Source organism: Cavia porcellus, unplaced genomic scaffold (genome assembly GCF_034190915.1).
Source record: "Cavia porcellus strain 051 isolate PalLab524CR breed Dunkin Hartley unplaced genomic scaffold, mCavPor4.1 scaffold_6, whole genome shotgun sequence".
NCBI classification, from domain to species: Eukaryota; Metazoa; Chordata; class Mammalia; order Rodentia; family Caviidae; genus Cavia; species Cavia porcellus.
The window spans coordinates 18,646,868-18,670,570 of NW_026947489.1; the positions used below are offsets into that span (position 1 = coordinate 18,646,868).

General features: G+C 37.2%; 1 protein-coding gene across 3 annotated transcripts in view; it reads left to right on the forward strand.

Moving 5' to 3' along the window:
* Agbl1 (AGBL carboxypeptidase 1) overlaps positions 1-23,703 on the forward strand; it is a 775,775-nt gene that overhangs the window by 184,221 nt on the left and 567,851 nt on the right. For all 3 annotated transcript variants that reach the window (XM_063250014.1, XM_063250013.1, XM_063250015.1), the window contains exon 17: positions 3,809-3,962. In XM_063250014.1, coding sequence (XP_063106084.1) covers positions 3,809-3,962 — 154 coding nt within the window. The remainder of the gene's footprint in view (positions 1-3,808; positions 3,963-23,703) is intronic.

A 23,703-nucleotide genomic window follows, 5' to 3' on the forward strand; every position in this document is an offset into this window, starting at 1 on the left:
CAGCCCCTCAAGTGCTGGGATTACGGGCATGTGTCCCCACTCCTGGGTAACATTGGGAGACTTATTGAAACTTTATAGTCTGATTCAAAGGCAGGCATCTTTTTAAATTTATTGGTACAATTTAGATTTACATAGTGATCATATTCATGATAGGGACTTTTTACCTGTGCATGATATGTCTTAATTACTTTTCCCCACAATCCTCTCCACTTCCTTTAACTCTTCTTTCCCTCCTTATTTACAAAAATTTGTTTCCATTGTATCCTTCTTTTATCATTTTTTCTTTTCCTTTCCTCCTTCTCACTCCCTAATTTCTCTTTCCTTTTGAACCATGTCTTTCTATTGTACTATATGTATTATACATTGGGGTCCTTATTTATTTTTTTCAGTTTCTCACACAAGGGAGAAAATTAGATATTTATATGTGTATGTGTGTGATTTATTTCACAAGAGTATTTTCTCAAGGTGCGTCTGTTTACCTAGAAGTGTCTCAAGCCCGTTCTTCTTCATGGCTGAGCAGTGGTAGTACTCTATTATATTTTTTAAATTGATATATATATATATATATATATATATATATATATGGCATTCATTCTTCCATTGATGGGCATTTGAGTTGTTTCCAAGATTTAGCTATTACAAACCTATATGCTGCTATACACATAGGTGTGCATATATTGCTGTGGTATAATTTTTTTGATTCTTCTTGGAAGATACCCAGAAGAGGAATAGCTGGGTCAAACGGGACCTCCAATCCTAGTGTTTGAGGAATCTCCACATTGATTTCCACAGTGGTTGCACAGTTTCTTCTCACCAACAGCTTAGAAGGGTTACTTTCCCTGACTGCCCGGCCAGCATTTGTTATTGTTTGATTTCTTGATGACAACCATTCTTTCTGGAGATGGAACCTCAACACTGTTTTAATTTGCATCTCTCAAATCACCAAAATGTTGAACATTTTTTCATGTATTTACTTGGCATTTCTACTTCTTCATCTGAGAAGTGCATATTCATTCCAGATGCCCATTTTTGGATTCTGTCTTTAAATCTAGGGAGTTTGATTTTTTCAGCTCTTTATATGTTCTAGATATTAGTCTTCTGCCTGAGGAACAACTGGCTAAAGTTTTTTTCCCACTCTGTGGGTTGTCTTTTCACTCTGTTGATGATTTCTTTTGCTATGCAAAGCCTTTTAATAGGACGATATCCCAATTGCTTATTGTTTGTAGTATTTCCTGTCTGATCAGGCTTGCATTCATGACATCTTTGCCTATGCCTATGTCTTCAACAGTTTTGGCTATTCTCTGGTCTAGAAGAAGCTTTAGTAGTTTTGTTTTAATATTTTAGTCTTTGATCCATTTTGACTTTAGTTTAGTGCATGGTGATAGCCATGGTCTAGTTTTAGTCTTTGGCATATGGAAAGATAGTTTTCTAGAACCATTCATTAAACAGAGTGTCTTCCAGTGAAGGTGTTTGGCTCCTTTGTCAAAGATAAGATGACTGAGTGCATTTGGAATTGTTTCTGAATCCTCTAATCTGCTGATCCTGAGTTCTTTTTTTTTTTGCCAGTGCCATATTGTTTTTATCATAGTAGCTTTGTAATATAATTTCAAATCAGGGATTGTGATTCCCCCTAAAGGCAGGTGTTTTAAGGCAGAGGCTTGTGTAGGTAATGGTTTAAGGTTGGTGCACACTGAAAGGCATAGATGTTGAGGAGGGAAGTTCAAAGAGTCTTGCATCAAGGATGGATGCTTGAAGGTTTGATAGGGGTATTCTTGTGGTGAGTATTTATTTTTAATTTTTGCTTTCTTGGGTGAGAGTTTTCCAAAACAGTCAAGTTGTGCTGTTGAGCAGGGTCGTAATAAGACATGCTAACGTGGACAGGAAGCTGTATGGGTATAGATTATCTTGGTTTGCAATTGCAAAAGTACATGACTCTAGGTCAAATTTTCAAGTGTCCCTAAGACTGCAGTAAAGGTCACAGAACCATCTGGAACTTTTTTGTTTCTGTGGCACTTTTCTTTTTTCCCTGGAACTTAAATATCTTATTGGAAATAAGATTTAGTGTATTCCTACCTAAGTACTGGGTTTTTATGTGGGATATCTTTTTGCTTGTTCTCTGCTGTAATATATCACAAATTTAGTGGCCTGATCAAGTATCTTCTTTCCTTGTCTCATTTTACAGCTTCTTAGGTTAGAAGTTTGGCACAGATCTCAGTGGGCAAAGGCCCAGGTTTTGGGCTGTGTTCCTTCTGTAGGCTGTGTGTGTGTGTGTGTGTGTGTGTGTGTGTGTGTGTGTGTGTATCTACTTCCTGATCATTTCCAGCTTCTAGAAGCCCCTTGAATATCTTCATTGTCTATGTCTCTCTTCATCTTCAAAGCCAGCTCTGTAGGGTGAATCTTCTTGCTGTCACCTTTGGTCCTTTGCAGCCAGGCAGAGGTCTCTGCTTTTAATCACTTGTACTTAGACTGGCCCTCACTAGAGAATGCAGGATGTTCTCCCTATGACCTTTATCTGAAAGTGTTTGTGATCAAATAAGATAACATATTCTCTGGTTATGAAATTGAGAACATGTACACCTTCAGGGGTCACAGTTCTGCCCACCACATCTGTAATAAATCTTTCCCACATGTAAACACTTCCTCTGCCTTTTGAGGGCACTACTCACTTTTTCATAAGATAATTATGAGTGTTTTATAAATATTTCATAAGATTTGTATCTGTTTTTGGTTGTCACATTTATGTAGCAGGCTTGTTAATTGTGGAGGAACAAGATGAATTGTTTCTCCTTGGCCACATTAATACCTCGTTGAAAACTTCAGATCCTGAGCAGACAGGATAATCTCTGTGCTCTGATGTTTCCTGCTGCAGAAGGAGGGTTCACCCTTTCTGGTTACCAAGGCTGTTGTAAGCAGCCAGCTAGCTGACTGCGCCTGCAGAGCGGATGCAGGGAAGTATCTCGCTTGTTTAGGAGTAGTTCCTGTGTTCTGGTTGGGGAAGACAACTTAAGAGGTCTGAAGGATTGTATAGCAGATGTCCTGATTTTAATGGAGATTCCATTGTTTTTGCATTATTCTGTGTTTTTAGTGAGTTTTTAAATGAGGAAGTATGGCAGAGTAGTTGGTAGTTAGTTACTGTGTTCATTCAACCATACCCCACGGCCAGTCACTTTTTATGTCCTCCATGTGTTCACAGCTCTCTTAGGCTGCTAAAGCCTTGTCTCAGCTCCCCAGGGCTTTGGTTTATGCTCTGTCTTCAAGGTAAACGCCACACACTTTTTGTGTCTGGGTCATAGGAAGTGTGCGTGGTATCCTGGCTTCTTACTTTCAGTGCAGCTGTAAACAGATCTTTTATTATGCACATACAGGCAGGAATGATGCTGCCTGTTAAACCTTGCTAAACTTCCAGGCAGTAGGAATGGACAGGGTTTTCATTAATTTACATTTTGTGATATTGGGAGTTGAATACAGGGCCTTCACAATGAGCTACATCTCCAGTCTTTTTCTTTCTTCCTTTTTATTTATAAATTTTGAAACAAGATTTTGCTAAGTCCTTAACTTGCATAGGATGGGCTTGATTTGGGATCTTTCTGCCTCAGCCTTAAGGAGTGCTGTGATTACAGGAATGTGCTGCCAAGCCTGGCTATCAAAAGCTTCTTTTTAATCACTTAATGCCTCATAGATATCACAGTAAAAATACTTATAAACCATAAAGATTTAGCCAATGTGAATTATTATTACTGCTTGCTATTATTATTATTATACATAAGATATTAATAATAATATATTCTTGCTTTCTTTTTTGCTCTAGACTCACCTCGAGATCCTGGAAAAAAGCATCAATCCCAAGAAAATCTACTTCCGGCAGGAAACTCTCTGCCAGACACTGGGTGGAAATCCATGTCCTCTGGTGACCATCACAGCCATGCCTGAGTCTAATAGCACCGATGATCTGGAGCAGTTCCGTGAGTAAAACAGGCCCCCTCTCTTGGAAGATTTGGTTGGGGTAAGGTCCTTTACAGTCTTGGGAGTCCTCTGTCCCTTTGAGATCAAAACTCCATCGAGAGTTGGGGGAATTACCTATTTTTATAGGAATATATTCATAATTTTTTATGATAGCAAGGGTAAATATTAATGTTGCTTTATTGTTAGAAAATGAATTGCAAATAGGGAGATGAAATGATGTGCTTTTATAGAAAGCAGGTTACTAGTGACACTCACTTCCTTTCTGAAAACAGAACCAGGACTCCGAATCACTTTTTTCCAACCTCTAATCCAAAGAGTTTTCTCACTATACTTATTGCTGTTAAATTACGCTCAGTAAGTCAAGATTTGGAAAGGAAGGAAGTAGACCCCTTGAGCCTTGGCTGAAGACTTCCCTTGATGATCCAACTACTAGGATCTAAAGGGCTGATGATGTGAAGGAAGCTCTAGTTATGAACTGTGAAACCAAAGCCAAATTAAATGCCCACATGTGCACACACACACACACACACACACACACACGTATGACTACCTTGTCATCTATGAACTTTTAGAAATGGCTCTGGACACAGATGTAGACCTTAGATAGATAAGAGAAACTAAAGCCAGTGAAGAATGCTTTTCAGTACAAGGAAAGTTTGGAAAATGGACGGCTGGAAAATAAAACCCAGCTAATTTATTCCCAGAAGATACTGCCTACCTTGATGAGGTGTTAATGGCATTCAGGTGACTCTTTGGTGATACAAAATGTAATTTCTTACACCCCATCACATCTGACAATGGATGCTTAACAACCTGGCTAATCCACAACTGATTATCCCATCTGAATTAATGAGGCCCTAAAATGCCTTAATGAATAATAAGGGATTTTTCAAAAATTCTCTTATGTGTCTTATGCATTTAAAAGCAGTTTCTCTAACAGTCATTGTGTTCTCCACCCAGCAGATAAAAAACTGCTTGGGAGTTTGAGATAGTGATCCTTCCAGGGGTATCTTCCTTGAACAATTATTTATTTTACAAAGTGGATACTTATAAATTTGTTTTGCATGTTTTACATCTAAGGAGGAGAGAAGAACCCCAAAGTATAATTTTGATGTGGAAGTACCTGTGCTTTTGCATTTTTGATATTGGTGCTTTTGTGGGTAGCACATTTGTAGAGGCCATTCTTACTTTGAGAAGAGGACTTGAAACACAGAGAAGGCCGCTACATAATTTGGTGTTCCTGCAAGCAGTTCAGGTAGGAAAAGAGAGAGAGAGACAGACAGACAGACAGGAGAGATCTGTTAGTAACCCTTTATATAAATCAAAGGAGGTCATTTTCTGCTTGCTGTCTGCATGCTTAGTTATAAAAAATCTACACTTACATACACAATTAGAGTTTGTGGTTTCTTTCTTTATCTTTTCTCTTAAACGTGTGCTAATATGTCAGCCACTATTCATCTCTGGAAGTATTAAGGCAGGAGCAGGGACCTACAGTCATCATTTTTCTTGGCATTTGCAAGTGTTAATCACTGAGCTAGACCCTGAAGAAACCAGGACTATGGCCCAGGTTAAAGGACCTTTAAGAGCTGCCTTCATGATTGGGTCACTTGTACAGTTTCACTGGCCCCTTACTTCGAAAAGCAAGCACTTCATTTAAGGCTCTTTCATAACCAACTAAAATTCTTTCAAAAAAGTTTTTACTAGGTATTTATGGCAACGTGGATGGAACTGGAGGACATTATGTTAATGGGACATTATGTTAACTTATGCCAGATAAGTCAGGCACAGAAAGATAAATACTGCACAATTGCTCTGACTGTGAGAAACTAAGAAGTGGATCTAATAGAAATAGAGACTAGAATAATGGCAGGGCTGGGGGGTGGGTGGAGAGACAGGGAGAGGAGGTCTAGTGACCCCTGGGGTACAGTTGTGTGAGAGGAGTAACATCTGATGTTCTATAGCACAGTAAACTTGAGAATTAATAATTATTATTAAGAGTAATTGACAATTAATTGTATGATTTGTAATAGCCAGTAGGGGAGTTTGGGGAATAGTCCACGATAAATGTCAGAGGCAAAGGATATGTCAGTTACTGATCTGATCTTTGCACACTGAATACATGCATTGGAATCTTGGACTGAACCCTATAAATTATGTTTCTGTTAAAATTTGTATTTTTAAATTAAAGAATAAAGGACTTGAAGAAAAAATAAGTTTTTAAAAGAGACCTTAGATTTTCATTTTGCACTGGGTGTAACCAGTTGTGTAGCTGGTCCTGAGAGCACTTAAAGTTTTATACAGCCAGACTGGCACCCTTCCTTACCGCCATCCTCTCTTTCTCCATCATAAAAGAATACTTCTAACTTATTGACCCATTCGCTGAAAATCTTATTTGTGTGGGCCATGGGGCTGAAGGTATCTTTTACCTTGGAGGTTCATTTTAGGAATGCTTGTATTATGGGTTAGGTCTAGAATGTCTCCCATAAGTCTCATGTTTGTAGATGGTCAGGGGCACCACGGTCATCAATGGATTGAATCACTGATACATTCATCCGTAAATGTGCTGGTAGGAATGGGCCTGTTTGGAAGAAGTGTGTCACTGGAGGCATGCCTTTGGACGGTGTGTCTTGCTCTGGGGCTCCTCCCCTGTCTCTCTGTTTCCTGGCCACCATGACACAAGCAGCTTTCCTCTGTCAGGCTTTTGTGCCACGCTATTTCTCCCTTAGATCTAGCTGACTGTGAGCTAAAACTGCAAAACTGTAAGCCAAATTAAACCTCTCTTCCTTTAAGTTGTGAGTGTTGGATATTTTATCCCAGCAATGGGAAAATGACTAATATACTTCATTTGAAGGATGGGGTAAGTGTGGCTGAGAGAGGTTAAATACCATGATTGATGGTGGTACCAGATTCTAGGCCCTGTTATTCTAATTTCAGAGTCTATGCACACGGAAATGTGCTGACTCCATCAGCCTGTTCAGCATCAACATTCTGGCTTTACTCTGTGAGCCAGAACTTCTCTAGTAGCTTAGTTGTTAGAGTAGTGCATGTTAAATGGACCACAAATGTCTTGTTCTCTTGTTGCTCACAATGAATTTTATTCTCCTTTATATGTCAGCAGCATTTTCATGGTGGTCATTTCAGGCTCTGGGGCAGGGTTAGGGGCAGAGAGAAAATTCTTCTGGCCCAATGGTCTTTTTCTAAGACTCTCAAAGCCTTGCACAGAGCTTGACATCATGGGGCACAGTCTCATCTGCTACATAGTAAAAAATTTATAGGGTAGCTTGCAATATATGCCTGAGTACATGCCATTGCTGTGTTTCTAAAATAAAGAACCCAGAAAATATAAACACTACCTACTCTCCAAAGTGCAATTAACCATGCCTATAATTCAGAGGTAAAACCATTAACTTCCTTTGAGCCACAGAATGTGGTATGTTGATTTAGGAAGAGAATGTGGTACATGAACTAGCAGCTCAAGATTGTTCCATCTCCAGCTGCCCTCTGTGAGTTTAAATTGTCTTACCAACATCTTCCACCTAGGGACGGACTTAACGGGTCATGTGTGGGATGCTGAGCTGTGATTGGCTACTTTCTGCGTCACTGGCTGTCACTCAGAAAGAGGAAAGCCTTTCCTCCCACCTTATTGGATTATCACGTGAACCTTAATTTAGAAACTCAAGAGATAAAAGTATGGCCATGGGGGCTGAAGGACAATGCCCCTAATCAAGGCTGCTTTCCCTGGTGGTTTTCCTTTTTTTTTTTTTTTTGTCTTTTTCATTTTTTTATTGGTACCAGGGCAGGCACTTATGCCACTGAGCTAAATCCCAAGCCTCACTCTGGTGGTTTTTCTAAAACCTCAGATTTGGAGATTACAGAGGATCATTCACTGATTACTTTTGGTTCTTCCCAAGGTCTGGGCTCCAGAGAGTCTCCTGGAAGTGTTTATTTGGTTTGATTTACTTTTTAAAACCATTTTCATTTTAAGAAGTTATTTTCCTGAAAATATTTTAGCTTTACTTTGATGATAAATATGTTTTCAGTTCAGTCGTCAACAGATTTGTGGGCTCTATACTTCATCTCTGCTTGAGGGACAGAATGAGCCTTGTGTGCAATGCTCCCGGAGAGAGAGAGAACTCACTACTTCACGCCTGGAGGTTTGAGCCCTCATGGCCAAGATGGTGGCCAACTTTCAGGAGTCACACTGTCCTTGCCCTGGAATGAGGAAGAGGACATTCACTGGAAACGTGTTACTGAAGCCATAAAGAAAGAGACAGACTTGAGGGGAAAGGGACAAAAAAGAGTAGTTACCAGCAGTGTGGTGTTGGAGGCCTATAATCTCAGTACCCTAGGAAGTTCAAACCAGAGGATCTCAGGTTAGAACCCAGCCTATGTAATTTAATGACTCAGTAGGACCCTGTACCCAAAGTAAATAGATAAATAAGCCCTGAGGGTGTAGCTTAATGTGAAGGCCCTAGGTTCAATCCTTAGTATTAAAAAATATAAATATAAATATAAATAAAAGAAAAAAGCATCTTAGCCTCCCCCAACACCCTTCGTGATGGAAGAGGTTCTGGGGAGTCAGGAAGTGCAGGTCTTTCCTAACTGGTGAGAGTTGACACGGAAAAGGAGCCTAAGACTTCTGAGATTTGCACAACAGAGTGAGGAGAAGTGAACAGAATCTAAAGGCAATGGGGCAAGGCTTAGCTATACTAGACAGAAGACATTTAATGAGCAAGTTTGGGAACAGATTTGGTTGACAAGATTGTCCTGGGAAATTGTTTCCAGTGCTGGGACTATTCTTCAGAGGTTAATAATAGTCTGGCATAATTACCTCAGCAGCATATTTAAATTAATTAGCGCATTACATGGTATTAGATATTTTGATTAGCATGTCCTTTGAATATACAATTTCTAGGTAGAAAGTGGAGATGTTATCTGAAGTCCACTCTTCTGGAACAGAGGAACAGTGTGTGTGTGTGTGTGTGTGTGTGTGTGTGTGTGTGTGTCTGGTTTTTTTGGATTTGAACTGAGAGATGATGCTAAATTTATAAGCAAAATGAGAAGACAGTTTAGAATAAAGAAAGTCCTGGCGGGTCATTGCTCACCTGAATCCTAATGAAAGTAGAGAGAAATCTTGAAGGTCATTATTTACTCATCTGGAGAGGAGAGTGGTTCTGCATTTTTCTAGGCTCACTATTCCCCAAATCATTCTTGTTTGCTGTCTCTTGTTGCAAGCCTTTGTGTGGAAATTAATCTTAAAATCTTTAGATCTCCCTAAACTACTTGTGTAGATCTCCATTTTATAGATGGCCACTCGAGGTGCATTACCATCCTTGGTGGAGTAAGTGGTGATCCAGGAAGGAGTCTGCAGGTCTCTACCCCGCGTTCCCATTTATCCTGTACTTCAGGTTGTGCCTTCATTGAAAAATTTCCCTGAAATACACACACTCAGAACACAACGATTAAACCGGGTGTAGTGGCACATGCCTGTAATCCCAGCACTCAGGAGGGTGAAGCAAGAGGATCATTGTGAGTTCAAAACCATCATGGGCTACAAAGTGAGCTCAAGACCAGCCTGAACTGAACAGTGAGACTCTCTCAAAAAGACAAAAACAACCAACCAACCAACCAACCAACCAACAAACCTCCACAATGTTGAAGACTGCATATTTTGTTTACTTTCCCATTTTCTCCACATTTCCTGTAAAACTTTATATTCTTAGGGACCATTTCTTCCCAGAGATAGGAGAGTCCTGTTTTGAGCTGGAAGACCTACATCTCTGTGATGGATGCTTCTTTCTTCTTCGGAGTTTGGGTTTTTGTTCTGCCAAATTGGACATCTATGTCCTCAACCCCGACAGCCATATTGCCTTAACTGTCCTTAGCAGTGATCTGAGAGGAGGAACGAATTTGGGAAACTGTTCTGAGGGAAATGTCATCCTCCTGTTGGAAACTCACTTATTTTTGAAGTGAATAGTCACTACTTGCTCACAGTGATGAAACAACAAAGGTGGATGGGAGGGGGTGGATTTGCTATTTTTACAATTTGAGACACTTCCATCCTGTGTTTATTACAACCTAAGAGCAGAGCATAACCTTTCTATGTCTCTGGAGGTGAGATAATCTCACTCTGCTGCCAGAATCTCCCATGGCTCAGGCACTGTTCTTTCCAGGGTTCCGTGGTGGGGGGAGCTAAGGCTGCCTTGCCAGTTGTTAAAGAATACCTTTCTTTTTTCTTTTTCTTAAAAATATTCTTACAAAAGCAGTGTTCTATTCAGCCTGCCATTATGCTAAAAGCTTTTCCTTAGAAGACAATAGCTGTTCTCAGAAAAAGATTTACATGAGGTCCCCAGGGTGTAATGAGCTACCACACAGGCACCTGCCTGCGGTTGGGAGTTGTCACTTGTAAGTGGTATTAAATTAGGATGGAGTGGAAAAATATACAGTTACAGAATTCCCCTTTTGGCTTCTTTGCAAATCATTTTCCATCCTCTCTGGCCTTTGTCTCTTTTTGAGACACCTGATCAGGTACGAAGAACAGAGTTTTCCACTGGGGAGAGTTTAGTAAGTGACAACAGTGGTCCAGGTAAAACAGAAACTCAGGTGAAGTGATAACCTCTCACTCTTGGAAACTTCTGCCAAAGACATGGAGGGCCGAATAATGCTATGGGATCACGGAGTTTTAGTCCTTAAAAATCATGAAATCTATTAAGTTCAGTTCTGTACTAGTGGGGGACCTAGCTCCGGCACAGAAGCTGACCTGTGTGGGTTAGCTAGACTGCTGGTGGTAGAGGTAGCGTTAGATCTCAAGCCTATGGTCTCCTGGGTAAGCCATCTTTATTTTTTCTTTTTATTTTTTGCTATACAGCACTATTACTGACAAATATTTGAGCTGAAAAATTAAGTGTAAGAGGATAATATCATCTCTTCATGGAAATCTTCAGTGAAAGGAGTTAGAGAAACTGAACTGTATGCTTTTCTTGCCTTGTGATTTCCATCCTTTTAGGCAACTAGGGCAAGATCCCACAGTAGGAATTAGGAGTAAAAAGATAGATATCACTGAATCCTATTGAATCCTGTCAACAAAGCACTCAGGATCTACATTGTGTGTGTGTCTCATGCAAACAGCTTATTATAATACAGCACCTTATACTAAGACAGGGATCTGAAAACCCATCGTGAAGGGCTAGAGAAGAGAGGGTTTAACTGCATGGTGAAATCAAAGGAGGATTTATACCCCTGAGGGGAACCTGCATCAATCTCACTTGCATGGTGTTCTCATATTAATAAAGTTTTGTTTTCAAGGGAACCTCAGTTGAGAATCTAAAACTTATTTGAAGAACAAGCTGAAATTTTCTTCATGAAAAGACTATAAAGCACATCCAAACTATCTTAAATTTGTTTTCCCTCACACTTTTTACTGTCCTGGATCTGTAAATATGTCCTGGTGATTCTCAACAGTATCGCTGATTTAGTATGAGCAACTCCAAGTTGCTGAGACAGTTTACCTATCTCCTTTCTGCTTCACGTTTTGGCTTGTGACTCATGTGAATGAAAGGCCAAGAATTTTTCCTCCCATGGATGGTGGTGGTGTACTGAAATTGTAAACCTAACAATTTAATAGTTACTCTGTCATGTAGTATGATGTATGATATGTCATATAAATATTTTAGTCTTACTAAGTTTTGCATATCATTTGGTCCTCATAGTTGCTTTGTGAAAGGGAGAAAATAGTTATCATGCTCACATGACAAATTTAGTGCAAATGCCATTGGACCTGCATTTTGAAGTCAGATTTTTATGTTCAGAGAGACAGATGGACTGTTTTCAGGTAGAAAAACTGCATGTGCTCTATGTGGTTTAGGAAAAGGAGTCTTTCTGTGGCCATTGTTAGCTGTTCAGAGAATCTCTGGGTTCCAGGTAAAAGTGGGAATACAGTCCTTCAAAGCTAACAGAGTCTCAGCCTGATACTAGAGGCTCCCCACGGCTAAGGTGCAAACAGCTCTTCTTCACAGGCTAAGTACCACCCACAGGACAGTCCATCCTTCCATGCTCTGGATGGCTTGCTCTCTCAGTCTCCATAACCAACAAACAAAAACCTAACCTAAATTTTGCATTTGTCTTCTCTTTTCATCATCGAATGCCCTGGGGGGGGGGGTCCCCACCAACCTTCCAGTACCCCAGGTAGGCAAACTCAGAATACAGGGCTGTGCTAAGCAGATGGAACTAATGTATTTCTTGGAAGATTCACAATATGACCGTGAGTTTGTTCTTAAAATCATCATTAAACTATGTAGTTTTTACTTAATAAAGCAATTTTTTGTTAATGGGTATTTACTTGTGTAGAAAAGCCATAACACTGAGCTGAAAAACTGGTAGCCCAATTCATGACAGCAATCTGATCTGAATAAGGAAGAAACAGAAAGAGAAAAGGGAATGTGCCTTCCATGAACAAAAAGAACTCAAAAGAAAATATGGTAAAATGATAATAATTTTTAAATCCAGATGTAAGTACACAAGTGTCTGTTGTATTATTTTCTGAGTATCTCTAACACTATGAATATTTAATATCTAGGATTTAAAAATTAAACTAAAAGTGCCAACATATTTTTGTTTTAAAAGTGGATAAATTAAAGTAAAATAAGTGAAAATAATTCCATATTATTGCTCCTATTATTGCTCCTCAGACTATTGTTAATGTTTTATGTTATGCTTTAGTGCATATACACACAACTTAGTCACTTCCAAACGTGTGCACGCATACAAATATAGCCTTGAAAGTTAGATAATGTGGACTTAAATTACCTTTCTTGACAGTTTTTTTTCTGCAGAGGTCTAAATCTCTTCCCCCATGAATTCTGAGAATTGACACCTTCACCAGTTTCTGTGTTACCAATTCACTCCTCTTAAAGAGTACGGGAGATTGTTTTGCAATGCTCTGATCAACCAGGAATCTGCCAATATTCTGCATTTTTTGTCCCCACTAGAATTTTTAAAAAATATCTTAACTCACCTCCCTCCAACTCCTCACCATTTCAGAGTTATTTTAATCTGTATTTCTTTGGGCATGATTCAAGTGTTCCATAATTTACAATATTTTTTTATTTATAGATCTCCTTTTCAATTGGTTATTTAAAAATTTAGCTGTCTATTGACTTATTAGATGAGTCTTGTATTTTTGTAATGGTTTTATAAGGAGCTCTTTGCATATGGAAAACCTTCTCTGCTGAACATTAATTCACTCATTTAGCCAATATTTGTTGAGTATTGATCACTGTACTAAGCATAGAGGATATTTTCTTCTAGTCAGTAACTTATTTTTGTCGGTCATTTTGGGGGACTTAATTTTCGTGGAGTCTAATATAACTTTCTTTTTCTTTATGCCTGAGAGAGTAACGTGGTAAAGGACACGTTCTTATTCCAAATCAATTGAAGTAAGAGTAGATGACAGTGATTTGCTCATGGTTGTGTAGCTATAGAAAGTAGAGTCAGAATGAGAATTCACATATTCTCAAATCAGATCTAGAGAACTATATTGAATGCAATACCAAAATCCATATAAGGTAAAAGTTTAGATACAGGAGCAGCAGCAACAAAATGGACATCCATGTAGCTGGTACCTATGTTAAGGAATATATCACCTATAAATATATTTCAGAATTCTACAGGTGTTTCTCAGTGGTGTCTACAATAACTGCCTCAAAATAATGACCATCCTGAATTCTGAGTTAAATGATCTCTAGCTTTTTTTATATATTTAAATTACATACTTAAATATCTCAGACACTTTACTGTTTGAGTTTGCCTTTTTAGAAATGTATATGAATAGAAACATAGTATATAACTATTTAAATAAATTGCTTATTTTTTCAACAGTATTTTTGTTTCAAACATATTGACATGTTTGAGCTGACTTCCACTCACTTGTTTTCCATTGCTTTACAATTTTATGCATGAATTTAAGTCAGTTTCCCTTCTCATAATTCCTATTTTGAAGACCTAGGCCCAGTATGAATATATTTTGAGTATGGAGGAAATTAAGTTTAAATGAGTTCATGAGGGTGGGATCTTGATAGGATTATTATCCTTATAAGAAGGAACAGGAGAGAGTTCACTTTCTCTGTCTGTGAGAATGAGGATATAAAGTGAATTTTTCAAGCAAGAAGAGGCCCTCTAATACCCGATCATGTTGGCACACTGATTTTAGACTGCCATCCTCCAGAACTGCAAAAGAACGTATTTGTTGTTTAAGCTTCCCTGCCTATGGAATGTATTTCTCCTAGGAATTTTATCATCAGTCTTTAATCTACTTTGAGCTAATGTTTGCATATAGTGTGAAATAAGGGTTCAATTTCATTCTCTTAATGTGAATATCTAGTTTTGTCAGTATCATTTATTGACTGTTCCTTTCCCATTCTGTGTTCCTGGAAATTTTGTTAAAAATCAAAGTTGATTATAAATGCATAGATTTATTTATGGGCTTTCACTTCTAATTCTATTATGTCAATATCATGCGTTTGACTGGTATAGTTATGTATTTTGAAATCAAGTATTTTGAGGCCTTCATTTTCTTAGTCAAGATTTCCTTTGACAATTCCAAATCTTCTGTGATTCTGTATGAATTTTGGACATATTTTCCATTTCTGTTTGAAATGTCATTAGAACTTCGTTAGCGATTTTACCAAGTCTATTGATTGTTTGGGATAGTATGTATTTTTAACAGTAATTTTTAAATTAATGAATATGGCATACCTATTAATTTATTTGAGTCTTCCTCAATTTCTTCATTCACATTTTATAGTTTCGAGTGTATGGATCTCTCATCTTCTTTATTAAATTTATTCTTAATTTTCTTATGTTATTGCAAATTGAATTTTTCAAACAGTTGTTGGTGTATGGAAATGGTATTGATTTTATATCTTGTGGCTTTATTGAGGTTATTAATTCTAACACTTTTTTGGTGGAATCTTTATGGTTTTCTATGTTGATGAACAAATGATTTATAACCAGAGACAGCTTTATTTCTCCTTTTCCAATTTTCATGCCTTTTATTTCTTTTTCTTGCACGATTGCTCTGGATAGGACTTCCAGTACTGTGTTGAAAATCTTTTAGCTTTTCTGTTTTGAGCGTGATGTCAGCTAGGGGCCTGTTCTATATGGCCTTTGTTAGGTTGATGCACATTCTTTCTGTACCTAATTTTGGTCATGAACGGATGTTGGATTTTGTCAGTTGCACTTCTTGCATTCATTATAATAAGATTTTTGTTCCTCATTCTTTTAATGTCGGTGTCATATTTATTGATGTGTGTGGTATGCTACACCTAATGTTGTGTATTACATTTATAGTATCACATTGAATCCCACTTGAACATGATAAATAATCTTTCCAATGATGAATTCCATTTGCTAGTATTTTGTTCAGAATATTTGCATCCATGTAAATTGGGAAATTGGGCTGAAGTTATTATTACTATTATTTTTTTGCTTTGTAGAATTGTTGTCTAAATTTGATATCAAGGTAATGCTAGGAGAATTTGATAAAGACTATAAAGTTAATTCTTCTTTAAATATTTGGTAGAGTTCTCTAGTGAAGGCTTTAGTTCTTGAGCTTCTATTCACTGAGAGATTTTAAATTACTGAGTCATTGCTACTGGTCTGTTTAGATATTTTATTATACTATTTAGTCTTACTAGGTTGCTTGTTTCTAGGAATGCATCTGTTTTTTCTAAATTAACCAGTATGTTATGGTATAATTGTTCAGAAAGTTTCTTAAGATTCCTGAATTTCTATGATATCAGTTGTAGTGCTGCTTGTTTCACTTATAATTTTATGGGGTTCTTATTTTAACTGATAAGAATCTATCAATTTCACATTTCGAAAAAACAACTCTTAGTTGCATGAATTCAGAGATTTTTGGTGGGCTGTCTGATGTGGGTAGGCTTCTTGATGAAGTCCTGGGCAGGTGCCTGGTATGTGGACAGCTGGTGTATGCCTCTGGAGATTGTGTTTTTGGGTGCACATTTGAAGGTAGGGCTTGGTGGGACAGGCCTATATCTTCATCTAAATTTTATTTTAAAGAGGGTAAAACTAAACATAACAAAATAGAACAAAGCAGATCAGAAGAAAACTATGTAAGAGACACAGATTTTAATGCAAGACAACAGGAGATCATCACTGTCTATTATATTGTCTCTTGTTTTCTTCTAAATAGTTGCCCATATCTTCATACATAATGAATTCGTACAAAACAAAATAGTATTAAACTGATCAGAACAGGATGATGAAGGCATTTTAGGTCTTCAAGACCAGACAATAGGGAAGTCAACAATGGCTGTCGTAATGTCTCTCATTCTCTTCAAAATAGCTTTCCATACCTTCATGTATGTTGAAATTAAACAGTACAAAACAGACTAAAATCACTCTGAACCAAGAATAATACTATTGTTGGATTTTAGAGCATGATGCTATGGGATCAGCACTGGGTATCACCATACTGTCTCTTTTCCTTCAAAGTAGCTGTTCACTGCACCATGCGTTATATAATGCATTCTCATAAACTGTTTAGGAGAAGTCCTACTCATGTATAAGTCTCTACATGTATACCTATCCTTTCTATACTAGAGGGAAAAACAAAACAAAACACATGCATAGAAAAACATGAAACAAAAAAGATGAATAAAAAAGACAAAACAAGGTGGTAGGAGCATAACTAGGGTTGTTATTTTACATAATGATCTTCAAGAGTTCCTCAGACCACCATACAATAATATGTACAATTGTTCCAAACCTATGAACATTAACTATTTTGTTCCAAGAACTTATAGAATTTGTAGCACAATCATCTTCGCTATCCTGTGCGTTTATATAATTTTTGATACTTTTTCTTTTCCTAATTTTACCTGAGATATTTTTTCCCCTTTAAGCAGATTCCTATCCTTTCACTGTATTTGTTGAGTATTTTGTATCTTATGTACTCTTACCATTTCTTACACTAGGGAGACTGTACAGTATTTACACATGTGAGTTGATTTATTTCACTTATGAGTATGCTCATGAGTTGCATCCATTTACTTATAAATATCTCAATGTGATCATTCTTTATAGCTGAGTAGTACTCCATTGTAGAAAAATACCACATCTTTTTTTTTATCCATTCCTCAGTTGATGGACATTTAGATTGATTCCAAGATCTGGCTATTAAAATTGTGCTGATATAAACATAGATGCACATATATCACTGTTGTATGGTGTTTTCAGTTCTTCTGGGAATATGCCCAGAAGTGGAAGAGCTAGATCAAGTGGGACCTCCAATTGCAGCTTTTTGAGGAACCTCCAGACTGACCTCCACAGTGGCTGCACCAGTCTGCACTCCCACCAACAGTGCAGGAGAGTTCCTTTTTCCCCACAGCATCTCCAGAATTTGTTGTTGGTAGATTTCTTTATCTTGGCCATTCTTTCAGGAGTGAGATGGAATCTCAGTGGGGTTTTAATTTGCATTTCTCTAATGACCAATGATGCTGAACATTTTTTCATGTATTTATTTGCCATTTGTATTTCTTCATCTGAGAACTATTTATTCCTTTCAGATGCCCATTTTTGGAATGAGTCTTTGATTTTAGGGATCTGATTTTTAAAAATTCTTTGTATGTTCTAGAAAAAGTCCTCTGTCTGAGGGACAGTTGACTAATATTTTTTCCCAATTTGTTGGTTTTCTTTTCACTGTGCTGGAGATTTCTTTAGACACGCAAAAACTCTTTAATAAGATGTGATCCCAGTTATTGATTCTGTGAAGTATTTTGCAGGCGGTTTGATGCTTGTTCATGAATTCTCTACCTATCCCTAGGTCTTCAAGATTTCTACCTACTTTGTCTTCCAACAGATTTAGCGTTTCTGTTTTAATATTAAATCTTTGACCCATTTAGACTTTTATTTAATACATTGTGACAGGCATGGATCCAGTTTTAGTTTTTAGCATAAGGAGAGCCAATTTTTCCAGTACCATTTATTAAAGAGACTATGTTTATTCCAATGGGCATGCTTGGCCCCTTTATCTGAGATAAGGTGGCTGAGTTTGTTTGTAGTTGTAGTTGTGTCTTCTAATCTATTCCACTGATCTTCAGGTCTGTTTTTTTTTATTCTAATATCATGCTGATTTTATTACAGTAGCTTTGTAGTATAAAGTCATGGATTGTGATGCTGCCTGCCTTGCCTTGTGGCCTAGAATTGCGTTTGCTATCCAGATGAATTTTAGGAATTATTTCTCTAGATCTGTGAGGTATGTTACTGATATTTTGATTGGGAATGCATTAAATCTGCATAATAATTTTGGGAGAATGGCCATTTTCACAATGTTTGTTCTTCCTACCCGTGAACAAGAGATATTTTTCCATTTTCTGAGGTCCTCTTCAATTTCTTTTTTCAGGCTATTATAATTTTCCCTGAATAGATCTTTTACTTCTTTTTTTAGATTGATTCCTAAGTATTTCATTTTTTGGATGCTATTGTGAAGGGTGTGGCTTCTCTTATTTTTTTTTCAGTGACTTTGTTTTTAGTGTGTAGGAATGCTATTAATTTTTAAGTGTTAACTTTGTATCCAGTTATATTACTGAATTTATTTATTATGCCAGGAGTCTTTCAATGGAGTTTTGGGGGTCTTCTATGTAGAGTATCATATCATCTGCAAATAATGATAATTTAACTTCTTTTCTTATTCTTACTCCTTTTATTTCTCTCTCTTGTCTAATTGCTCTGGCCGGTATTTCCAGCATTATATTGAATAAGAGTGGTGATAATGGACATCTTTGTCTTGTGCCTGATTTTAGTGTAAAGTCTTTCTGTTTTTGGTCATTTCATATGAAGCTGGCTGTTTGTCCTAGATGGCTTTTTTCATATTGAGGTAAAGACCATCTATTCCAATTTTCTGTGAAGTTCTTATCATGAATAAGTGTTGGACCTTATGAAAAACATTTCCTTCATCTACAGAAATGGTCACGTGGTTCTTATTTTTGGCTTTGTTGATATGGTGGATTACATTTATTGATTTGCATATGTTGAACCATCCCTGCATGCCTGGGATGAATCCCACTTGTTTATGGTGTATAATCTTCTTGATGATTTACTGCATTCTGTTTGCTAATATTTTATTGAGAATTTTTGCTTCTATGTTCATTAGGGAGATTGGCCTATAGTTCTCATTTTTGGTTGGGTCTTTCTCAGGTTTTGGTATTAGAGTAATATTTGCTTCCAGGAATGTTAGGGAGAATTGCTTCCCTTTCAGTTTCATTGAAGAGCTTGAGGAATGTCAGCATTAAATCTTTTTTGAATTTCTTACAGAATTCTGCAGTGAATCCATCTGAACCTGGGCTTTTATTTGTTGTAAGGATTTAATTTTGTTAATTGAAATTGGGTTATTCAGCAGATTTTCATCTTCTTAACCCAGTTTTGGTAATTCACATGTTTCTAGGAATCTATCCATTTCTTTGGTGTTATCAAGCCTATGAGAGTAGAGGTTTTGGAAATAGCTATTGATGATCTTCTTTATTTCCACAGGTTCTGTAGCGATTTCACCCTTTTAATTAATTATTGCATGAATTTGAGTTTTTTCTTTCATTTTTAAAATAAGGTTGGCTAGGAGATTATCAATTTTATTTATTCTTTCAAAGAACCAATTCTTTGATTCATTGATTCTTTGTATTGTTTTCTTCATCTCTATTGCATTGATTTCTGCTCTGATCTTTATAATTTTCTCCCGTGTTTTGGCTTTGGGCTTGACTTGCTCTTCTTTTTCTAGATGTTTGAGACATAGGTTTTTTATTTGTGTTTGTTTTGTTTTCTTGATGTGGGAATTCACCACAATAAGTTTTCCTCTAAGGACTGCTTTCATTGCATTGCACAGATTCCAGTAAGATGTATTTGTATTTTCATTTGTTTGTAGGTATTGTTTAATTTCTTCTTTAATTTCTTGTGTGACCTCTAATTGCTCAGGAGTGTATTATTCAATTTCCATGTGTTTGTGGGGTTTTTGCAGTGTCTTTTGTCATTAATTTCTAGTTTCATGGCGATGTGATCTGATAACATGCATGGAATAATTTCAGTCCTTTTGCATTTACTCAGGCATGTTCTGTGGGCTAGTACATGGCCTATTTTAAAGAACATTCCATGTGCTGCTGAGAAGAATCTATATTCTGATGTTGTTGGGTGGAACACTATATAATGTCCACTAAGTCCATTTCTTCACAGGTGTGAAAGAGTTCTGTTATTTCTTTGCTGATTTTCTGTCTAGTTGATCTGTCCCTTTGTGTCAATGGTGTGTTAATGTCTCCTGTTTTAAATGTGTTATTGCTTACTTGATTTTCTTTTCTGTTATTATTTGCTTTGTATAGATGGGTGCTTCTGAATTTGGTGCATATATATTTAAGATTGTTATCTCTTCCTTTTGAAGTTTTCCCCTAATTAGTATGTAGTAACCATATTTATCTTTTTGGATCATTCTTGGTTTGAAGTTCACATTGTTTGCAAACAAAATGGCTCCCCATGTTTTTTGGGGGGATCCTGTTGCACGGAGTATTGTTTTCCATCCTTTGACTTTCAGTCTGAGTTTCCTTTTGGTTTAGATAGGTTTCTTTTATACAACATATGGTTGGATGTTTTTTCTTGATCCATTCTGCCAGTCTGTATCTTTAAATTGATGAAGATCATTTACATTAATGGTTATAACTGATATATATTGGTTTACTCTTGATATGTTATATTTATGCTGTTGATTCTTTACCTTTCCACTGTTTAATTGTTTGCCTTGCTTAGTGATTTTTTCTATGCCTGTCTAGAATGTCTTTCAGTATTCTTTGCAGGGTTGGTTTGGTGGTCATGAAATTCTTCAGCTGTTTTTTGTCATAGAAGTATTTTATTTCTTTATCCATTTTGAAGGACAGTTTTGCAGGGTACATCAGTCTGGGTTGGAAGCTGTTTTCCTTTCGGATCTGAAATACTTCACTCCATGCTCTTCTTAACTTCATTGTGTTGAGAAGTCTGCCGTGATTCTGATAGGCTTTGCTTTATAGGTGATCTGTCTCTTCTCTCTACCAGCTTTTAATATTCTGTTTTTATGTTGGATTTCTGGGATGTTGATTGTTATATGTCTGGGTGTAGTTTTATTTTGGTTATGGCTATGTGTAGTTCTATATGCTTCACTGATCTGTATGTCAATTTCCATTCTTATATTTGGGAAATTTTCAGCTATTACCTCTGTAAATAGCCTCTTTAAATCATTTGTGTTGTCACCATCTTTTTGGTTTATATCTATCAATCTTATATTGTTTTTCTTTGCATCATCTTGCAGCTGTTGAATTATTTCCTGTTTTCTTGTTATTTTTAAAAGACCTTTCCTTTCCTAGTTAGTAGGTACAATCTTGTCCTTGAGGTTTGAAATTCTATTTTCACTTTTATTGAGGTGATTTTGCTAACTTTCAATGGAATATTTGATTTCCTATATATCTCTTGGAATCTGCTTCATGTATTCTTTTTGTTTCTTATATTGCTCATTCAGGGTTTCCATATTTTTGCATTGTTCTTTTAATTTTCTAACTGTCTTCTTTAGCTGTGTTCAGCATTTCTTTCATTACTTTTATCATTTCTTCTTTTACCTGGGATATTATTTCTGATCTGAGTTCTTTTATAGCTTCCTGGAGTTGTTTCTTTACTTCAGTTGTTATCATTTCAAGAATTTCAGGTGTATGACATATTTTCTTCTGTGTCCATATCTCATAGGCTTGCTTGGGTTGGGCTGGAAGTTTGAGATTACATTTTGCTTTTTCATTTTGTCATTTTCCTATATTTCCAGGTTTTGAGTGATGTTCCAAAACTTCCCCTGTGCGCTGGGAATCAACTCATGCAAATTTGGCTCCTGGGACTGAATTCAGGCCCCTGCTAGCTGCCTGGAGGTCACTGCGCATGCCCCAGTTAGGCTGCAGGGACTTCCTGTGCATCCTCCAATGATCTGGGACACTGGGCATGTTCTAACCACTTTGGAGTGACATTGCAAAGCTTCCCCTCCCCATGTCCTGGCATTCAACTCACATACTTTTGGCTCCTGGAATTGAATTCAGACCCCTGCTAGCCGCTTGGAGGTTGCTGGTATATATCTTAAGTGTACGGTGGCTGGCTTGGTGTTGGGATCTCATAATTTACCTGTCCACTGAATCTCAGGGACTGCAGACTCAGTCTATGGGGGCAGGCTCATTATCCATGTCAGTGGTGGCAAGTCAATGACACGTGGGTCACAGTGTGCTATTTCTGCCATTGAAAGCTCTAAAAGATTGGATATCAGTGGGCTAGGACTCCTGAGAAAGGCCTAGACCAGAGTGGCAAACCTATGGGATGTGTGCTGCAGTGAGCACACAGAGCCCTCTCTTGGCATGCGAGCCAAGTTTCCCCAGCAGCTGAGCCACAGATAATAGTTGTTTTTATCTAAAGTAAAAGTTCAGTACTCAGGCTCAATTTTAGGGTTGTCACTTTGTCATAAATAAGTCGAGTTTTGGTTGCCTTTTGGGCACTAGGTCTCTGAAAGTTTCTCCATCCTGGCCTAAACCTTGAGTCTCATGAAGCCTAGTGTTGTGCGTACTGGTCTGGAGCTTGAGGCCACAGAGTCGATCTGGAAAGGCATCTATACTTTCTCTTGTTGAACATCTGAGAGTGCTATTATACTGGGGTGAGAACAGTCTCTATCTTGGATTTTAATTCACCACATTTGGTTGGTGAATTAAAATATATGTGGAGACTGGCATATTGTAAATTTGTTGGGACTGAGATGAAAAGTTATTTTTTTGCTTCCCCTTCTATGATTTGAGACAGAAGAACCTTTGGGGTCTCAGCTGCATACAACAGGACTTCTACTGGATGCCTTGAAATGGACAAGCCCCATCCTTCCCCCCTTGGTCCTTGTGTCCCTAGAAGAAACCTTCAAAGCAGAAGCACAAGGTTTCCAACATTTTGTTGAAACCCTCAGGAGAAAACTATGCTGTGATTTCCAAAGTTGCTTAGGTTTACTTTGTTTTTGGCATCTACAATTTTTTTTTAAAAGATCAATTCAGCAGTGCATTAGAATAATTAAAAATTACTTTGGTAATCTTTTTGTTTTATTCAAAGGATTATTCAGGCTATATCCTGTATTATTCTTCATGAAATGGAATTTCTTACTTCTTGATCTCACTTCACATGCTGCTTCATTCTATAAGAAAAGAAAAGAAAAGAAAAGAAAAGAAAAGAAAAGACAAGTCTATTTTAAAAATTTATTGTAATGGATAATATGAATTGAAATTTTGTTTGCAGCTTGAAACTATTCTATATTTAGAAATTACATTGTTCCTGCTGAAAATAAAATGCTTTCTCATGATTTTTGAAACAATTCTTTTTTTTTCCCTTTGCAAACAGTAAGAATTGTAGTGAAGAAGTAGTTTGCAATTTCAGCCTTAAGATAATGCTGGGATTAGATTTTCTTTACTTCTAGATTTTCTAGGGACACTAGAACTATGTGATTCTGTTTTGTTTTCTTTTTGGTGTGGAATATGACTGAAGCACCTCTTCTGTCTGGTTTCAGTCACCTGTTTCCAACGTCACCAACCAGAAGCCTCAAAAGACACATTATTAACCTCCCTCAACATCGTTCTGCTCTGTGAGGCTTGCTTGAGTCACTCCCATCATTCTGTCCTGTGAGAGGTCAGTGGGTCACTGGTGAGTGACTAT